This window comes from Gavialis gangeticus, unplaced genomic scaffold (genome assembly GCF_001723915.1).
Source record: "Gavialis gangeticus isolate Ggan-Ray unplaced genomic scaffold, GavGan_comp1, whole genome shotgun sequence".
Taxonomy (NCBI): Eukaryota; Metazoa; Chordata; order Crocodylia; family Gavialidae; genus Gavialis; species Gavialis gangeticus.
In genome coordinates this window covers 10,947,965-10,965,072 of record NW_017729012.1, presented here as the reverse complement: position 1 = coordinate 10,965,072, position 17,108 = coordinate 10,947,965, and the positions used below count along the sequence as shown (strand labels likewise).

The window sequence follows — 17,108 nt, the reverse complement described above, 5'->3', positions numbered from 1 at the left end:
ACAGCCCAGTGCTTGGCCCCCCCCCCCCCGACTCCTATGGCTTCCCTGCTGCGCTCACAAGGCAGGGTGCTGCGGCTGACGTCCCTGGAAGTGGCACACTTGGCCCTCGCTGGCCTTCATCCTAGGCCTCCAAGAAACCCTTGGCTTAAAAGAAGATATCTACCAAGAGCAGGTAAAGCCTCAGCAGCATGGTCCAGCTCCCACTCGAGAACCTGTGGCCTAGCTGCCACGACCGCAGAGAAGTCACAGCTCCCACGAGTAAGCTACAGGAAGTCAAAGGCAATGCGAGGGAAAGGGGGAAGGACACCAAAAAGAACCGCAGTAAGAGCGTGCAGAGGGTGGCTTTATAAGCAAAAGCATCCTCTCTCTCTAGCACGGCACGTATGCAGCCAGTGCCAGAGTTAAGGGGCCTCTCACCATGCTGTCCAAGCGTTGCATCTGATGCCTTCCCTACCGAGTAGAGGAACTGGTCGTTTGCTGAGGTATTAACCCAAACACCCTTTATTCTCAATTCCTGCTCCCACCCTGCCAGCCAGGCTCTCTTCCTCCTGGACTGAGCCGGGGGCTGCTAATCGTCAGGAAGCCCGAATTCGGCTCAGGGATGCCGCCATGCCTGGCCACCTGTCATCCCTTTTCTGCAGCAAGCTCCCACAACCCCTTATGCTCTCTGCCTGCTCCCCCAAGAACGCCCCTTGCGTTTCCAGGGGCGCTGTGCTGATGAACAGCAGCTACTGGCCACACTGAAGGGAGCTCAGACCTCGGTGGATCAAGGTCCACGTCCAACAGCTCCCATTTAACACTCCTTCTCTTTATTTGCTCACGTCTGGGTGTTCTAACATCAAACCAGACAGCAAATGTCGCCAGTGACTAAGTATGCCAGGTACTTCATCACCTAGATAAGACCACCTTCCCAACAGCCAGGGTCCTGGGGTTGCATTTTGATACAAAGCATTGCAATTCCCATCAGGAAGCAGTTCAAATATTCACAAAGATGCATGTCAAAACATGACTGAACGGGGCAAATCTATCAGCTATGGACATCCATAATGGTGAACTTGAAAGGGTTCCTTACTTCAAATCCAAGGTTGCCCTTAAGGGTTAAAACAAGCCCTCCATTCAAGTGAAAATGTGCACCAAAAAGGAACTCCAGGTCCAATCTTAAATTGATTAATAAAGCACCTTTCAGACCCCTCTATGAAATTTGCCCCTCTCCCTTTCTATAAAAATGCCTCCCACCTTTTCTTGGCGATTCTTGTCTCCAAATGAGACGCCCCTTTTGCCCTGAAACAGCTCAATCGCTCGTTCCATTTACACGGGCTCCATCAGGAGAACACCCCCCCTCCCAAGGCTCTCGCACCTTAGTGCAAGGCAGCCTTACGTTTCACCAGTGCTTCCACCAGACTCAGTCATTTCATCAGTCTGGACAGCAACACAGAAAACCTGGTATCAAACGTAAAGGTGATGCCACAGGAATTTGCAGGTGACCAGAGATCCTGAAGAGTCAGTGCAAGGGTCCCAAGACGGCAATGCAACAGCCAGGAGGATTAAGTAGGGCAGAAAAACGATGCCTTAGTTCAGTGGACTGTGGCAAGAAGAAAACATCAAGGATGGATATACACAAGATGTGCATTTGCGTCTGACATCCCCATCGCTTGCGACCAGTGCTGGAACTTGATGCCAGGCCATACAACGATTAGATGTACATTTTCCCATAGCAGATACCCTCTCGTTAGCAGCGGCATGTTTCTCTGCTTCGTTGCAGCACTGATGTTACATCTTTTCTTAAGTGCATTTCGCAGTACGGCTTTAAAAACCACAGCTTTGTAAGCTACTTATGGTTAAATTTTCATTAAAAGTCATTAAAGTATAACAGGCCTTAAGGATCATTACAATAATCAAAGCATTTTGGTTCAGACAAACAAGGAAGAGCTACACCAATCCCTAGGTAAAGCTCTCGGCTGCAGCAATCTCTCTGCAGGTTTAATGAAAGACTTCTCCAGCCTTGGGCAGGAGTTAATTTTTGCCCATGGGTTTGTCTTGTAGCCCAGCAACTCACAGACCACACTTGGTCTTTACTGTGGCTTCACCACTACTGTATCGAACCCTAAGGTCCTCATACGCCTGGCTTGCACCCAGGGTAGATAAGAAAACTGCTCAAATATTTCGAGTCTTCAGCAGAATCATCAAGTGGCGGAGGCAAGGGAGGGAGCAATGCAGATAAAGACCGATGGTCGCACTCATACGCAGCTAAGGACATGGCAGGCTCTCTCTCCTTACCCTTGAAATGGCAGGGGGTGAACAATCAGGCCTTTTCCTCAAAGTCTGTGAAAAACATCTTTATCGAAGTAAAAATATTAACAAGTCGCTTCCAGAAACCTGTTCTTCCAAAGAGCATCCTTGGAAAAAATCCCTCTGCTTGAGGCTGCACGGGGAAGAAGGAAACCAATGCATGTGGAGCTTTAAGTAGAACACGGATCCAGAAAGCTACTGCTGGCTTTGGAGGGAGGGGGGTGTTATTTTAATACAGGTTATCAGGTACAGCAATGTGGCTTCTATAAAAAGCACAGCGCTATTTCAAACTCTCCGCCGCAGCCACCCCCAAAATAAAGGAATCACAAGTAGGTGTTCATTAGAAACACTCATTAACCCAGCTTTCCTTTGGCCAGGGGCTAAAGTGCTTATGCATACACTATATGTCGAGAAAGGCACCCAATTAATCTTACACATATCTGCAGGAGGAGGGGGCGAGGTCTGTAGGAGCAGTTTGATTTTCAATGTAAATCAGAGTGAGCCGGACCTGCTAAGAATTTCCACCAGCAAGTGCCTTGCCAGTTGTCCCAAATTTGTTCAACACCCAGCCCCTAAGCTCCTCACTCAAAGAGATACGGCACGCTTCCCATCCAGGGTTTAGCAGGGCCTGGAACCAGCCAGCAGCACCAGGCTCAGAGCTGCTGCTAGGTTAAGCAAGCTACCCTGCCCAATACAGAACCAATGCAGTACAGAAGCCACGCACCCCATCTCGACACAACCAAGATAGAGGATTCGACTGATCAACAAGCTTTCCCTTGCTCTAACACGACCACCAGGTAAGGAAAGCTCTCCAGGCTTCTTTTGTACGAAGCTGCCATACAGGTGCTGCCCTCTGAGCAATTAGCTGTACACACATTTTGGCCGGCACTACCAGGACTAGGAAGTCACTGAAGTGAGGAAAGGGAGAGCGCCAGTCGCTTTTAGCTACTTTCGTGCCACACGTGGATGCCCCTTTCCGGACACTTTCTCTTGTTGCTATTGCCACGGCAGTCACAGCGCACGCTGGAGGCACGTTCGGACAAATGCCACTTAAGTACTGAAATGCAAAACACGCACTCGTGCTCCAGAAACGTGCTTTCTTCTGGCAGCTGCCGAACCTGGAGACTATTTCTTTCCCTCCCAACATTTCATGCTAGATTTGAGGAGCACATCACGAACCCTAACAGGTCAACAGCTGGACTATAATTGGAGCGTACATTGCTTGATTTTGAAAGGCGATAACGAGTCCAACCATGGTTAACTGAAGGCACAGGGTTTTCCTTACATTTAAGTTTAAGATACTTTGGACAAGATAAAGTTAGCTTCTGCATGGAGATCAAGCCTGTGCTGCACTTTGGGCTTCCTGAACAACTTCCTATTTGCTATCCCCAGTGTAGAATCAGATGCACGACCTGAGCAGTCTCCGGAGGCTGGCAAACAGAGCAGATGGGGTAGCTTGAAACATCTCTTTAATAACCGAACGCCTATTCCCAAATCCAAGGTTTACCTGAAATACCACAGGAACGAATGAGGCAACTGGAAGTGCAGGTGTCTATCACCGCACCTCCCATACATCAAAGTATTTTCAGAAACTTAGAGGAGACAGAAGGAAGCAACAGCAAGACTGATCACTAGAAACTGTGGCTGTATACATTAGGAACACGTGTTATAAGTGATGCACCTTATAGCAACAGAGCGAACCTCACCAGATCTCCATTAAGTGCAGCCTAATTTCCACTGGCGTCTGCTCTTCTATTTAATTTAGTGAAAATGAATCGGAACATGCATTCAGAGTCGGGTCAACACACGCTTTTGCTGCAAAACGCTTTTAGCAGAGAGACAGGAATGTAAATGGAAGACTGTTTTGCATGCTGCCTTGCTACGGTTAAAATTAACCTCTCTGAAGTAAGGCGTGGGGAGGCAGGGGGAGGGAGCTTGCTGCTAATGCTCGAACTTTAGTAGCGCTCCTTCCCACAGCCATCATCGATGGGTGCCTGGAAGGCATGACAAAACATAAAGACTCTAATATTAAACAGTTTTTCCACTGCCCCCTAAATGTGCAGCTGTACCAGTGCCAGATTTAACAATGAACCAAATCCTGCAGGCAAAACGTCACTCACATTTCTGAAGTCCAGTGTTCATCTGCATGTAAGAAAGAAGCTGAAAGGAGAGGTCGCCTGGTCCTGGCAGACAGGCCAGCATGGCAGACAGGCACTAACACAACATGGGGCATTCACTCCTCCGCACACTGCAACAACAGAGAGACAAGGCAAGGTTATAAGGCAAGGATGTCGCGACGACAGTCAAACAGCCTCTGGTAGGTTAAGGAGGGACCCACGCTTCACGGATGCAATGTAATTAGTAACGTGTTGATGAAAAAATCTCTGTATTTTCATCTCAAGCAATAGTTTGCTTTCAAACTGTTGCCATGGCTAAACTGACATTTTAAAATGGCACAGCTGTGCGCCAACTGAGAAATGAAAAACTGGAAAATTAATACCTGCCTCTGCCGACACTTGACAGTGTTCAGCCCCGCTGGAAGGTCTCAAGCGTCTAACCTACAAAGTACTAATTTTGGCACCTCTACTTACAGGGCTTTTCTAAAGCCAAAAACAATCTGGGTTTACTAGGAGGGGCCTCCTATTTGGTTCTTCAGGACAGAAGAAGTCAACATACCGCTCAAAAATACGATGCAAAATAATTAGGCCTTGAGTAACAGGGAAAGCAGCACAACTGCAGCCTAATAAGCCCAGGCAATAATGTTATTTGACCTTTTGAGCAAATTAATTCTCTGTAGTTATGGAACAGGTGAAGAAGCTGTAACCAGTTATGTGGCACGCAGCACACGACACACAGGAGCCACACGCATGTGCTGGGCTTGGTTTCGTGGATAAAAAGCTCCCCTGCGCTGCAGGCAGCAGCTCCGTCTCAGTCTTGGTTGCAAGCAGAGGAAGCCAACTGCTAAGTGAGGAAGGGCGGCTGATTTACCCCTCAGAGGTTTCCAAGATCTGCCTACCAAGGTTACGGCTCCTAAAAGACAGTTATTTGCTCAAAACCAAATTACGAAAGAGCTTTTGCGACACACTTCACCTCTCCCGGGGACACTAAGGCGGCAGTTCTGCAAGCACCTTCTGCAGCCATGCGAGCCGCCTCTACCTGGAGCACCCTTCCAAACACTGTGCTGGCTGTAAAGGGCTGGCTAGCACCAGACAGGCCTCCTTGGGTTTCACCCGGGGGAAGCACAACAGTGGAAAATGCAAAGTGATAGCCAGCCTGACCTAGTGCTGGACGCAGACTGACCGTGAAGGAAACACCGAGGGAGACTAATGATGAATGATCGACTGCCACCCAGACCCCACACCCAGCACCTGCTGGCTGATTTCAAATGACTTTGAACTGATCCCCAATTTCACACACAAGGCAAAAAAAAAAAAAAAAAGCGGCCTTACAAACCCTGCACCTCATCCTGAGGTTGCACCATTAGAGAAACGGATGCAACTCTCATCTGTGGGGACATCTAACTCCGACCGCTCGAGCCAGCTTCCGTGAAGGGCAAGCAGCAGACCTCGAGGGGCAGAAGCTTCGCTCGCATCGAGCCATTTTTTCCAACGAATTCCCTTCAAGCAAGTCGGACCACCCGTGACAAATCTCCACCTCTAAAGTGGGGCAGGTTGGGACCAAACCTCCCAGCTGGACTACAGGAAGGTTAGGAACTGCTATGGTCTCACACAACCAGCTGTTAGAAGTAAACCACATCTTCTCTGACCATGGAGGACAATAGGGACAGGAAAAGTCTGGCGTTCCCTCCTCCCTTCCAGGGACCCTGGGCTACTCACCACCAGATACCAGACTGTTTGCCTGAAGCACTTGGGATCCATGCCTGGGAGGCAAGTTTCTAATCTGAAATTCTCCGACTTAAACAGTAACTGCACCCCAATGAGAGAGATGGCCACCAGCGATGGGAGAAGTTTTGCACTTACTCTATTACAGCAGTGATGATACAGCAAAATGATGTGCGCATCCTCACAGCCCAGGCTGTTTTGCCTCAAAGTGCTAGTCTTAACACACGAAGCAACAGATTCCTCTGTCCCCACAGCCACACGTTCACAGTCCTATGGCACAACCCAGAAGGATGGCTAGTAGCACTAAACCGTGTCCTGCCGGTTAGTATCCTGAGAACAAGTACAAATGCACCATGCTCGCCGCCCTGTCTCACGGCTCATTTTGCAACACAAAACAGCACAGTGTCCGACAAAGTCATCCTATGAAAGCTCAGGTCTCTGAATGAGTTAGTCTATAAGGTGCCACCTTGCACTGCCTGCTACACACAACAGGCTTAGAGGCAATGGCTGTGTTTAACAGACAAAACAGCAGCAAAAACAGAGGGCCCCGATCCTGCACTAACAGACACGGTGACCTGCAAGCAAGCGTGTGGAGGGAAGAGAGGGACAGCTGGATTTCCAGGAAGGAAAGACACCTATAAGGAAACCCAGCAAAGGCTTGGCCTGTCCAAGCAGGACAGTATGCTCTGTGCCTAGGCCCTTTCATTCACTGCCGGGGAAGATCACTATTAAACCTCAAAACAAGGAAAACAGCTTTGCAAAAAAAAAAAAAATTAAAAAAGCAGGTCATGTAAGTGGGGAACACTGTTAAAGCTAACATCTAGCTAATGCCTTTCACGCTCTTCTGCATCCTGACACAGAAGATAATCCAAAACTCGGCCTCTGCTTCACGGCTGGTTACTGCTGACAGCAAGAACTACCACGTTCATCTGGTGTCCCCCAGCCCGCAGACAACAGCTGCCCTCCTCTCTAGGGCAAGAGGCACGGCCGCCAAACCCGAAGGCTCGTGGACAGGGCAAACCGCAGGCTCTGGCCTGAAACGCCAGTGGGTCTCCGCGAAAGCCGGGCGGCTGCACAGTACAGACGGGTCTTCAAGCCACCAGCACATTACCAGCGTGGCCCTTCAGCAGACAAAGGATGGCATGCTGCTATCAAGCCTTTCTAGGTGTCCCATTTCTTCCCCTTGCCAAGGCTGGCAGGACTGATATGAAGAGCCAAATCGTTTAAATGATAAGCATGTGATCCCCATTTCCCTTCTGTAGCCAACTTATCCATTTCATAGAAGTCCAGCACCACGAAAACCATAAGCAGAGGACAGCTGTTTTATTGCACCGTATTTTTTGCGCGTTCCTGCCTACATACGGAAGTGCTGCGGCTGCAACGTTTAAAGAACAACTGAAAGGGAGACAGGGCTCGGTGCACCCAAAAAGAAGAAGGCATGGATAGTCTCAGAAAATACCTAGTGAAATTTGCCGCTTTGGGAATCCCAGTTAAGAGAACTGGACACACTTTTCAAGGCCTGGAAGAGGGAAGTTGGAAAACTAGAGACTGGCCCAAGAAGCCAGAGCTCCAGACACCCCACAGAGATCACTTGGAAAGAATCGGGCTGGCTAAATTACATCAGATCTCCAATCTGGCAGGTCTGAGAGCCAATTACTCCCAATTTAGAAGAAGTTAACGCTGCACGTGTGCTCCGACACAAAAGCGGTTTCTCGAACAATTCTGCTTTGAAACTTGGCCATTTCTTTTCAGAGAAAGGTGGCAGAGGGACAAAGCTGCCTTGTCAAAGACCCACCATTGCCAACACGCACGATAGAAAAAGAGTATCCGGACTGACAACCTCCTGTCTCACAACAATCGCTCAATTTGTACAACACGCTCACTTACACGTGTGCATGCAGCCAACCGACCAACACCCACGCCCCGCAAAACCAACCGCCAGAAACCCGGTACGCCTTCCTTGTGCAAATATCTTCATAGCACAAATGCTTCCAGCCTCCCAGGTCCCGCGCCAACGATCCTCAGTGCCGAGCTACAGCAAAGCAGGGCTCGCCATCATCTTGGATCCTGAACACCGGCTGCGGGATCCCACCCCACTACGCATCACGGCAGACACTGGGCCCTTTGAACAGAAAAGCATTCCCTGGCAATCCTGTGAGAAATGTAAATACCCCAAACTCTCCCGGCAGAGCACAGTTCAGACAATTATGCAGAACACCAGGAGAACAACTTCACGTCAGCTCTGTGTTGAATCGCTACCGGATAGCAATCGCCCGCATTCATGAAAACGCAGGCTTGAGGGTTAAGACCTCGAAACCTGAACCCACCATTTTTCTCACTGCTTCTAATAAACTGAATTCCCAAAGCCCTTTAAAAGGGGTTAAAATGAGTGCTGACTCGCCACATTTAGGGCTTAAAAGAATTACATGAAGACTAGAAAGTTGCTTGACCTCCATATTCGAGATGTATTCATGAGTGCAACGAAGACGCAGTACTCCCCGAGAACTTTCCAGGCATCCTCTGGGCAGTTTCCCATCCCAAATTATGCCCAAGCGAGGATGAAAGACCAAGCGAGAAACCCAGCTCATTTTAATCAAAAGGAGACAAAACCATTGCAAGTTGCCACCGCCCCAGGCGTTCCTTCCTTAGATACTGCTGCACCTGAGTAAGCAATAAGAAATGCTCGGATTCAGCAGAAAAACATCCACACTCTCTCCTCTTCCCTCATTCTTCTCATACTTTCACAAGGCAAAACCCAGGTCTGGCTCTCAGTGACAACACACACAGATGGGAGCGCCTGCCAAAGCATGTTAACCGAGGCAGAAGATTTTAGTTGCACTAATAACGATCAGATCCCTCTAAGCATCTGATTTTTCACCCTGCTCCAGAATGATGTCCACCCAGGAAATGGTACTTTACCTTTTTTCAGCTTAAATAGCTTGTGACCCCAGAAAATTCATGCAACTGACTGCCCTGCCCATTACTCCCCTAACAAGCGAGAGCGGACCCACACGTAGCACAAACACAAGGCGCAGCTCTTGCAGGAAGATATGCGGAGGGCTTGCTTAGCTGCTTAGTCACTAAATATCCCTGTAGTCTGAGCACTGTGACTTATGGGCAAACGTCTTGCTAAAGTGCCACGGAGAACATCAGTGCCTTTCACACATGCAGCAATAAACCGCATAATGGCACATTACAATATGAACAGGTGATTAAGAGCAGCCAAAGGCAGCATTAAATTCAGAGTGGTCAGATGACTGCCCCGGGAAAGCGGCCATTCCCTGCTGGCCAAAGCACACACATTTACTTCGTTAAGAATTCCTCGTCAGCTCCAACCCCCATAGGGTTGTTTTTAGGTTTCAAAAAACCTTCCACAGACTGCAAAAAAGCTGCCCCTTGCTCACTCCCTGTAGGGACAGAGAGGCTGAAGCCCCTGGATGACAAAAGCAATTTTCAAGGAACGGTTTTTGGTTACAAAGGACAGCCTTTTTTTTTTTTTAAAGTGGAAGCATTTCATTTGAATTCTTGTTGTTCAGGCTCTACTGCAGCCTGACTTGCAAATCATCCTGTTCACACCAGCCTGGTAAACCGAGCGCCAAGTCTGGTTTCCTGACAGTGCAACAGGATGCGTACGGAGGTGCTGACCATGGCTCCACTGTTAAGACTCAATTCCATTTTGCACTTAAAAATCTTGCTTCAAATTCTGTGCATTTTACATGGCCTCCCCAAATGTACTGCGCTAAACCTTCCAGAACGGGACATATTTTCTGAGATTTTGCAGGTTAATCCATTGGGAGTTAGAAACTCATTGAAAATCAGGCCCTTTAAGACATTCAGGTCAGTCCTCTCTTGGTCCCAGACGCTTCTCACAATAAATGTATGCAGGCAACTCAAACCGTCCATGCAGTTAAAATTACTCAAAATCTGGTGCCTAGACTGCATTTAAAGAAATGAGGTTGTAATTAGGCTAGGGTTTAATAGTTGCACCTCACTGTTGTTATACACACAGGTCAGAGCAAATCAAGGTCCGCTGCTGAGACAAAGGTGACTCCACCAACCCATCCCTCCTCCTGGGCTGGTTTGCATGCCCCAGTCCTGCTTGTCCTGCAGCGTGGGGGGAGAAAGCCGGGCCATTCGGAAGGTCTCACTCCACGTGACGAAGCCCAGCAGTTACCGCTGCCTGCACTGTCCCTCTACCTTGTAGGGAACAGCTGGGGGAAACCAGGGAACGATGCAGAGTGACCAGGAAGTTCTCAGGACGCGGAAGTTGCCTCATTGTACAAGCACACCACACTCTCACAACATTTGCTAAGCTTCCCTATGTACCACAAGGCCTTGCACCACAGAGCAAAGGGATGGAGGAGATGCTCCCCACCAGCTGCCACAGGCCGGTGGCTCATAGGAAATGGATCTCACTTGGAAAAGCAGTAAGCATGGAAATCTAGCTCTGGGCGCGTGGAACAAAACCGGCATGCTCGAAGCTCCAAGATGAACTCCAGATCTTCACAATTTATCCCACAAAGCTAAGGACCCGGGGGGGGGGGGGGGGGGGGGGGGGGGGGGGGGGGGGGGGGGGGGGGGGGGGGGGGGGGGGGGGGGGGGGGGGGGGGGGGGGGGGCAAGCAGCAACATCTATTCACACCATGAAAAATATCTTTCAACCATTACGTTTCCCACCCTGGGGTCTCTTACGCCTGGCAAGGGCCAGCAGCACGGATAGGTTGCTGGGTTTCTTTGCTTCTACTCGGCTCTATTTCACACAGCGGCTGTCTGAAATGCCACAACCGCACTGCACGATCTAAGTTCAGCCTACACAAATGTTCCAAAGCCAAAAACGAACGGAGAGCAAAGTTGCTGAGGTGCAAATGTCTGCAAGAGCCCGGCAGGAAGGCAGCTGGCTTGCATTAAATGTTCGGGCCCTGCACAAAAGAGAAAAAGAAAATCAGCATCTCATTTACCTTCCTGATTACGGCCCCGAGGATAAAACTCTAAGCTGAACTGACACTCCTCCCTTTTACTTCTCCCAAACCAACTCAAAGGTTCGGTTTCGAACTACACATTGGAGTCCCCTGAATATGCTCGTGATAATGACAAGGAAAGGCTGGAACGTGGAATGATTCAGACCTCCTTCCAAAGGAAAGACTCTTATTTTCAAAATCGCCTAGGCTTGACAATTGTTGGCGATTTAAGTAGCAGCTATTCGGATACAAAGCCGTAGCACTCCTTTTTACATACACGCTCGCCCCTCCCTTCCCCGAGCCCCAGCCAACTTTGAAAAACTGTAGTCGATCCCAGCCTGTTTCCTCACTCGTTCCAAGGCTTGGCCTCATGTCATTAGCTTATCTCCCAGACTTCCGGCCTTTTACGAGTCTTAAACTGACCCTCCATCACTGGACGTTACACCATACAGACGCCCTCATGTAGGATCTCCGCTCTAAACGTGCTAGAGGAAGAGATAAATCTAACTGTTTCCCACAGCTACATGACTAAACTAGCTTTGTATTCCCAGGCAACGGATACAACAGCTTTTTAATATTTTATAAATGGAAAACTGCAAAATAACATTAGAGAGGAGGAGGAGTCCCTTGACGTGGCAATAAATCACAATGCAGGCAAGTGTATTTGGGAATAAACAAGTAGGAGCCACAAACAATAGAAAGTTACCCTTGGTACTGGCTGAAATGCTATGTCAGCATCTCCCAACCTTTGGGCTTTCAGAATCAACACGGACCTTCCCGCAATCCCTGCAACGCTTTCAATCAAAATCAATTTTTGCTCTGTGCAGTTTAATTAACCATGATTTTGCTTACAAACCATCTCACCTTTTAAGCTCACCTCCATTTATAACGGTAGGCAGGCAACCAAATTAAAGTTAGGGGAGGAAGGCAGAGGGCATTTAAGCAGATGTGGTCCATCTCCTTGGGAGCTCAGCGACAGCGGTACATCTTCGTCCTTTTCCCCAAGTCACGGAGGCCAACACCCAAGAGCAAAGGCAACTAAGGAGCTTGCAGGCTGCAATACCTAAAGGCAACACGCTTTTCCCACATGCCTTGCAATCCTTGTGGACCTGATGACAACCAAGGGTGACGAGTCTTCAAACCAGCACTTGTGATTTTGAACAGAATGTATAATACACTTCAAAAAGACAATGCTGCATCTACCAGCTCACAATAGGCACACATTATACCGAATGACATCAGTCCCATCCAACCCATTCTTTTGTCCCAGCGCAGCAGCAAGCTCAAGGTTATGATCTGAAAATATAAAAAGCCCTTTTAGACTGGTCCCAATAGCTTCTTTTAAAATACTACATGCCTGCTGAAGAGCAGAACAGTAGGTCTTAATTGTACGATGGATTTTTACATAGCTCCTGACCTTTTGTCTAAATGAGGCCCAAAAAAGAAGGAAGAGCAATGCGTCACTCCAGTTATTAAAATCCATCAAGCTCAGACTTTAGCCTTGGGATAACCACAGCCAAAAAATTGACTTGCAAGTAATTATCACTGCTATCTGCAATAAAAGTTAATTGGACATAATTGAACTAAAGCCCTAATCTGAATGAAGCTGTTGCTGGCAAGGAGCCTGCTCCTGCTCGTACTCTACAAATGAAAGTGCTAGCAATAATGTGGACAAACATGAAATCACTCTCGCAGCTTCCCCATTGCAATTCACTCGGCATTTCTGCTAATGCCCAGCTTGTTGGGCCAAGATAAAGCCATTAACAATGCCTCTCCTCACTAAAGAGGCATTTGAACCATAACCAGGAGCACAAAGGAGGAAGAGTTTCTGAAACACACCCCAAGTTGCTGCTTCGCTGACCCCCTGGCTGCTTAGTACTGAAATGGCAGCACCACCAGAGTTTCACAAACCCCCAAGCACTGTAAATCTGATGAGCGGAAGGACTGAAATGCTCCTTCTGCATTTGTGAAACCGGAAATGTATTAACTAGAAATGCTTCCCCCCCCCGCCATTATTGGTCATTTGAACCTTGGGAAATCTCAGTTGCTTTTGCTTTTCCAGAACCAGGCTTCTCAGATCTTTGCTGCAGCAGTGACAATCAACTGCCTTTAAGTGCTCAGCCCATGCAGGTGCTTGGGGGAGGGGAGCTTTTAGCTTAATTCCTGCTGGTTGGCCCATTTATATTTTGCATTTTTGCTAACTAACAGACCAGAAAATGGCTCCCCCTCCCTTTCAAACCTGCTTCCACTTGTAATAATTAACACTTTGCCTTTCGCCCGTGTCTCTCAAAGCACTTGACAAACATCACTCAGGCCTCACCACCACGGAGACAGGCAAGAGTGACACCCCCCCGCTCCCCACCAGAGAAGGATACCCTACAGAGGAATAAACCAGGACACACGAGCTAAAATAGGAGAGGAAAAGGCTTTTGTGACTGAAGCACTGGGGAGACGCAGGAGATGGCTGCAACATCTGTTGCTGCCTCAGATTCCCCATGTGATAGTAGGCAAGTTCTTCACAGCCTCTGTGCCTCAGCTTGGCCATCTGTAAAATGGACGCTAGACTTCCACACCTGGATGGAGCGGCAAGGATAAATGTCAGCTCCCACTGGTGGGGGGCCTTAGACCAAGGTCTCCAGGTAAGCAAGCAGCGTGGCTGGAAACAGAGCCTGGGTCTTGCTCCAAAAAGTCCTACCGTCGTCCACCGCTCGTCCACTCGCGACTCTTCAGAACAGGGCAGCATTGCTCGTCTCCAGGAAGCCAAGATTCAAGACCTGGAAACGCCAACTCCTCTGTGCCCCAGCCCCAGGTCTGCGACTCATTCTGGTAGATTCAAAGCAGCCATTTCATATTCAAGCTATTTTTAGAGTTAACTCCCCATTTTGACATGCGATAGAAGCTGACAGGCAACACAGATGTAAGGTAGCTCCTACCAGGTGTTGAAGGCCTGGCCCAAGGCTAGGATCAGGCTGGGGAGATGTGGAACTGACAGCAAGCAGAAAAACTAAAGGGCCCTGCCAAGGCTTCGAGCTGTACAGTCACACTTGAAACGATCGCTACCGGCCAGCGTAGGAGCAAGAAGAGAGCTCCCCAACTGAAATCAGGGCGGGAGGGGACCAGGCGAAGTGGCTTGCTTGCACTGCTTTTGTATTAATCTCCACTGCACCTTCACCATAGGAAAGCACGGAGAGGCGTTCAATTCTGCTCTTCCTCCCCTTCCGTAGCAAAAGGGCTTGCAGGACTACAGCCGAGCAGGCCCCCCAGTCAAGCAGCAACGTGCTGGGTTGTGCTGCAACAACTGTTTCACAAGGCACAACACTGCGCAGAGGAAGGGAAAGATGCAGGAAGAGAAGTGCAGAAGTCAGGGTGTGGGGTAATTTAGACAGGCGGCGCTTACAATTGGGACACACCTGGCTAGCCTGCCTACTGCTAAAATGAGGCAGCGAGCCACGTTAGCTTGAAGGCAGGCAGCACCTTCCCGGCTAACTTGGGAGAGGCACAAGCTTTCATACCACGCAAGCTCCTGCTTCTCTGACCCGTGCAGTGTCCAAGGTGCTGCCCTGCCTTCCTTCTACAATGCACCAGGGGCTCTTCAACCAGGGCCGGAACAAGGAAGCAGACAAGGTTCTTTGGGTAGATGGCACCTCTTTTATGAGACCAACTACGTAGTTGGAAAAGTTGTTCTTTGCAACCTTTCGGGCACAAGTGCCCTTCTTCAGGCATAGGGAGAGTCTGTAACAAGGAAAGAGCCCTCCAGGTTCCTGGATGGCCCTTGCAATGCCCAGCAGGACACACTCCCCTCCCCAAAAGCGTACACCACAGAGGGATCAGACCACTCCTTCCTGGACCTCCCAACTGCACCTGCAAGCTCCAGGAAGCTGAACAGCTACACAAATGCACCTTTGTTTGGAAAGGGATTAAGGCTGCTTTAACCCGGGGCCCTGCCACTGCCCCTCAATGCAAACCCTACCCAGGCAAGGAACCATCAAGTCCCAGACACTCCCACGCCTGCCTGCCTGCACATACGTCGAGGGATTCTGCGTCCTCCCGCGGCGCTTCCTTCTGCCCTCAAGCAATGAGGAATCCTGCTATGCGCTTTCCCTCGCAGCAGACGGCAAAACTCGGTGACAGCCACAGCAGCGGCATCCCGTGTGCACAAGCTGTTTGCTATATGCTGGGTTACGGGGGAAGGACCAGGCTGGGGAGAAGGATTTGTATTATAGCATAAAGGAGACTGATGGCGTGTGAGCGGTGCTTCCTCCCTCCACTCCAACAGCCAGGAACTAGCTTCCAGGCTGCTCCAGTCCCAACAGCAGACCATGCTGGGCTAAGAGCCGAACGTACCTAGTTTGCTTCGATGTCCAGCACGCAGCTGGCTAAGAAATCAGCAGAAGGTGGGCAATGCCTCGCTGTGCACTGGCTGCTCCACTGAAGAGGAATGGACTCACCAAGGCCTGCAGGAGTGACCGAAAAGCCTAGGACTGAGCCCCGGAGCGCGACTTTTAGAGGGGTCCTTGTGGCTGTACATGATTGACTGCCTGTTTTTCCAGTCCCCCCCCTCCCCTTTCCTTTTAAAAGCAATTAATTCACACAGTGATAAAATTTACCTGGGGTGTGATTAGCTCCAATCTCAACAGGTAGCTTCCGTCTCATTGTAAGTTATGGGAAATGATAGCCATCTTGAGCACGGGAAAATTGCGAGTTAGAGAAAGATAATGACTGTGTTTTTGTGTGCCAATAATTTCTTGAAATGCGCAGTCACAGTGAACTGGCAACAGTTTTAACTATGTGAGATGTGTAAACAACAAGCCAGCTATTTGCTAGGCAGACATTGCAAAAAAATGGTGAAAGTCTTAATTTTGTAAAATTACTTCTAGCTCAAACCAGCAACATGCCTAGTTAAAAATGCAGAAGAAAAAAAAAAAAAAAAAATCAATCTTCATCCATAGATTTGCGCTATAAATCTGGGACAGATACTCTAGTCTTCATTCACAACAACCAGCTTGAATTCCTGCTCAATATAAAAAAATCAAAACAAACCAACTCTTCCTCTGTAAAAGAGGCATTACTGCCCCACTAGCACACCAAGCTTAGCACTGACTGGATCTGGGTTTCAGCCACTGCTGGACAGATGCTTGTGCTACTTGGGCATGTTTAGTCAAGAAGAGAGTTGCTTCATGTTGTGTTACCTATTTTGTTCCCGAGTTCAGAGGCCAGGTGCAGTACAAATACAATTGCGTGACCCCATCAAAAGCACTATTTTTTTTTTTTGGGGGGGGGGGGGGGGGGAGTTTTGGGAGAAACAAGTGAGATTTGTGGTTAAAATGCAAGACAAAAAATCTTGGTTTTATTCCTTGGGGTCCTGCAGACATTCTGTGTGACCTTGGAAAGTCAGCCTCTATGCACCTGTTTTCCATTTGTAATATGAGGATAATACTTTCCTGCTTCACAGGGGATGTTGTAAGGCTTAATTAATAATTGGAAAGCACTCTGAAAGGCTCCATTGGAAGCTGCTTTACAAGCGTAAGGTGCTCGCAGGATAAGAAAGCCAACCCCAAGAGGGAAAGACTGATTCAGAAGGAGAGGGCGCTACCAGGAAGACAAAACGAACAGACTTTTACCTGGCAACAGGTACAGGGGTCCTGCCACCGTCTTGTCCCAGACCTACTTTCAATACAAGTTTCCTGAAAAACCCAAAGGACACCTCGGTACTTCTGAATAGGGGGAAAAATAAAAATATACATTCGCACATCCAGCCCCTGCTACGAACAAAGATCTCTGCTATAGAGAGATTGCCTTACAAGCACAAAAACTAGCTGGTCGGCCTCCAGCTCCTTGCTGTCCACCACGCAGAAGAGCAACAGTGAAACTTGGCTGGCGCACTTGAGAGACTGTGGGAAGCTCAACATATCATCAGAACAAGAGATTTCTGTCCACAGATTCAGAAAAGCCAAGTTTTGGAGTGCGATGCTCAGCAGCATCCTTCTGCAGCTACAAAAAAAAAAAAAAAAAAAAACCTT

General features: G+C 48.8%; 1 protein-coding gene across 8 annotated transcripts in view; it reads right to left on the bottom strand.

The window, feature by feature from the left end:
* FAM222B (family with sequence similarity 222 member B) overlaps nt 1–17,108 on the bottom strand; it is a 28,194-nt gene that overhangs the window by 5,072 nt on the left and 6,014 nt on the right. For 4 of the 8 annotated variants that reach the window (XM_019511250.1, XM_019511251.1, XM_019511249.1 and 1 more), the window contains exon 2: nt 4,410–4,537. The exons of 2 other annotated variants lie outside the window; for them this stretch is intronic. In XM_019511250.1, the coding sequence (XP_019366795.1) occupies nt 4,410–4,491 (82 nt within the window). In that variant the 5' untranslated portion in view covers nt 4,492–4,537. Of the gene's footprint in view, nt 1–1,452; nt 2,858–4,409; nt 4,538–13,783; nt 14,731–17,108 lie in introns of those variants that run through there. 2 more of the 8 variants (XM_019511253.1, XM_019511256.1) reach the window with 2 other exon arrangements.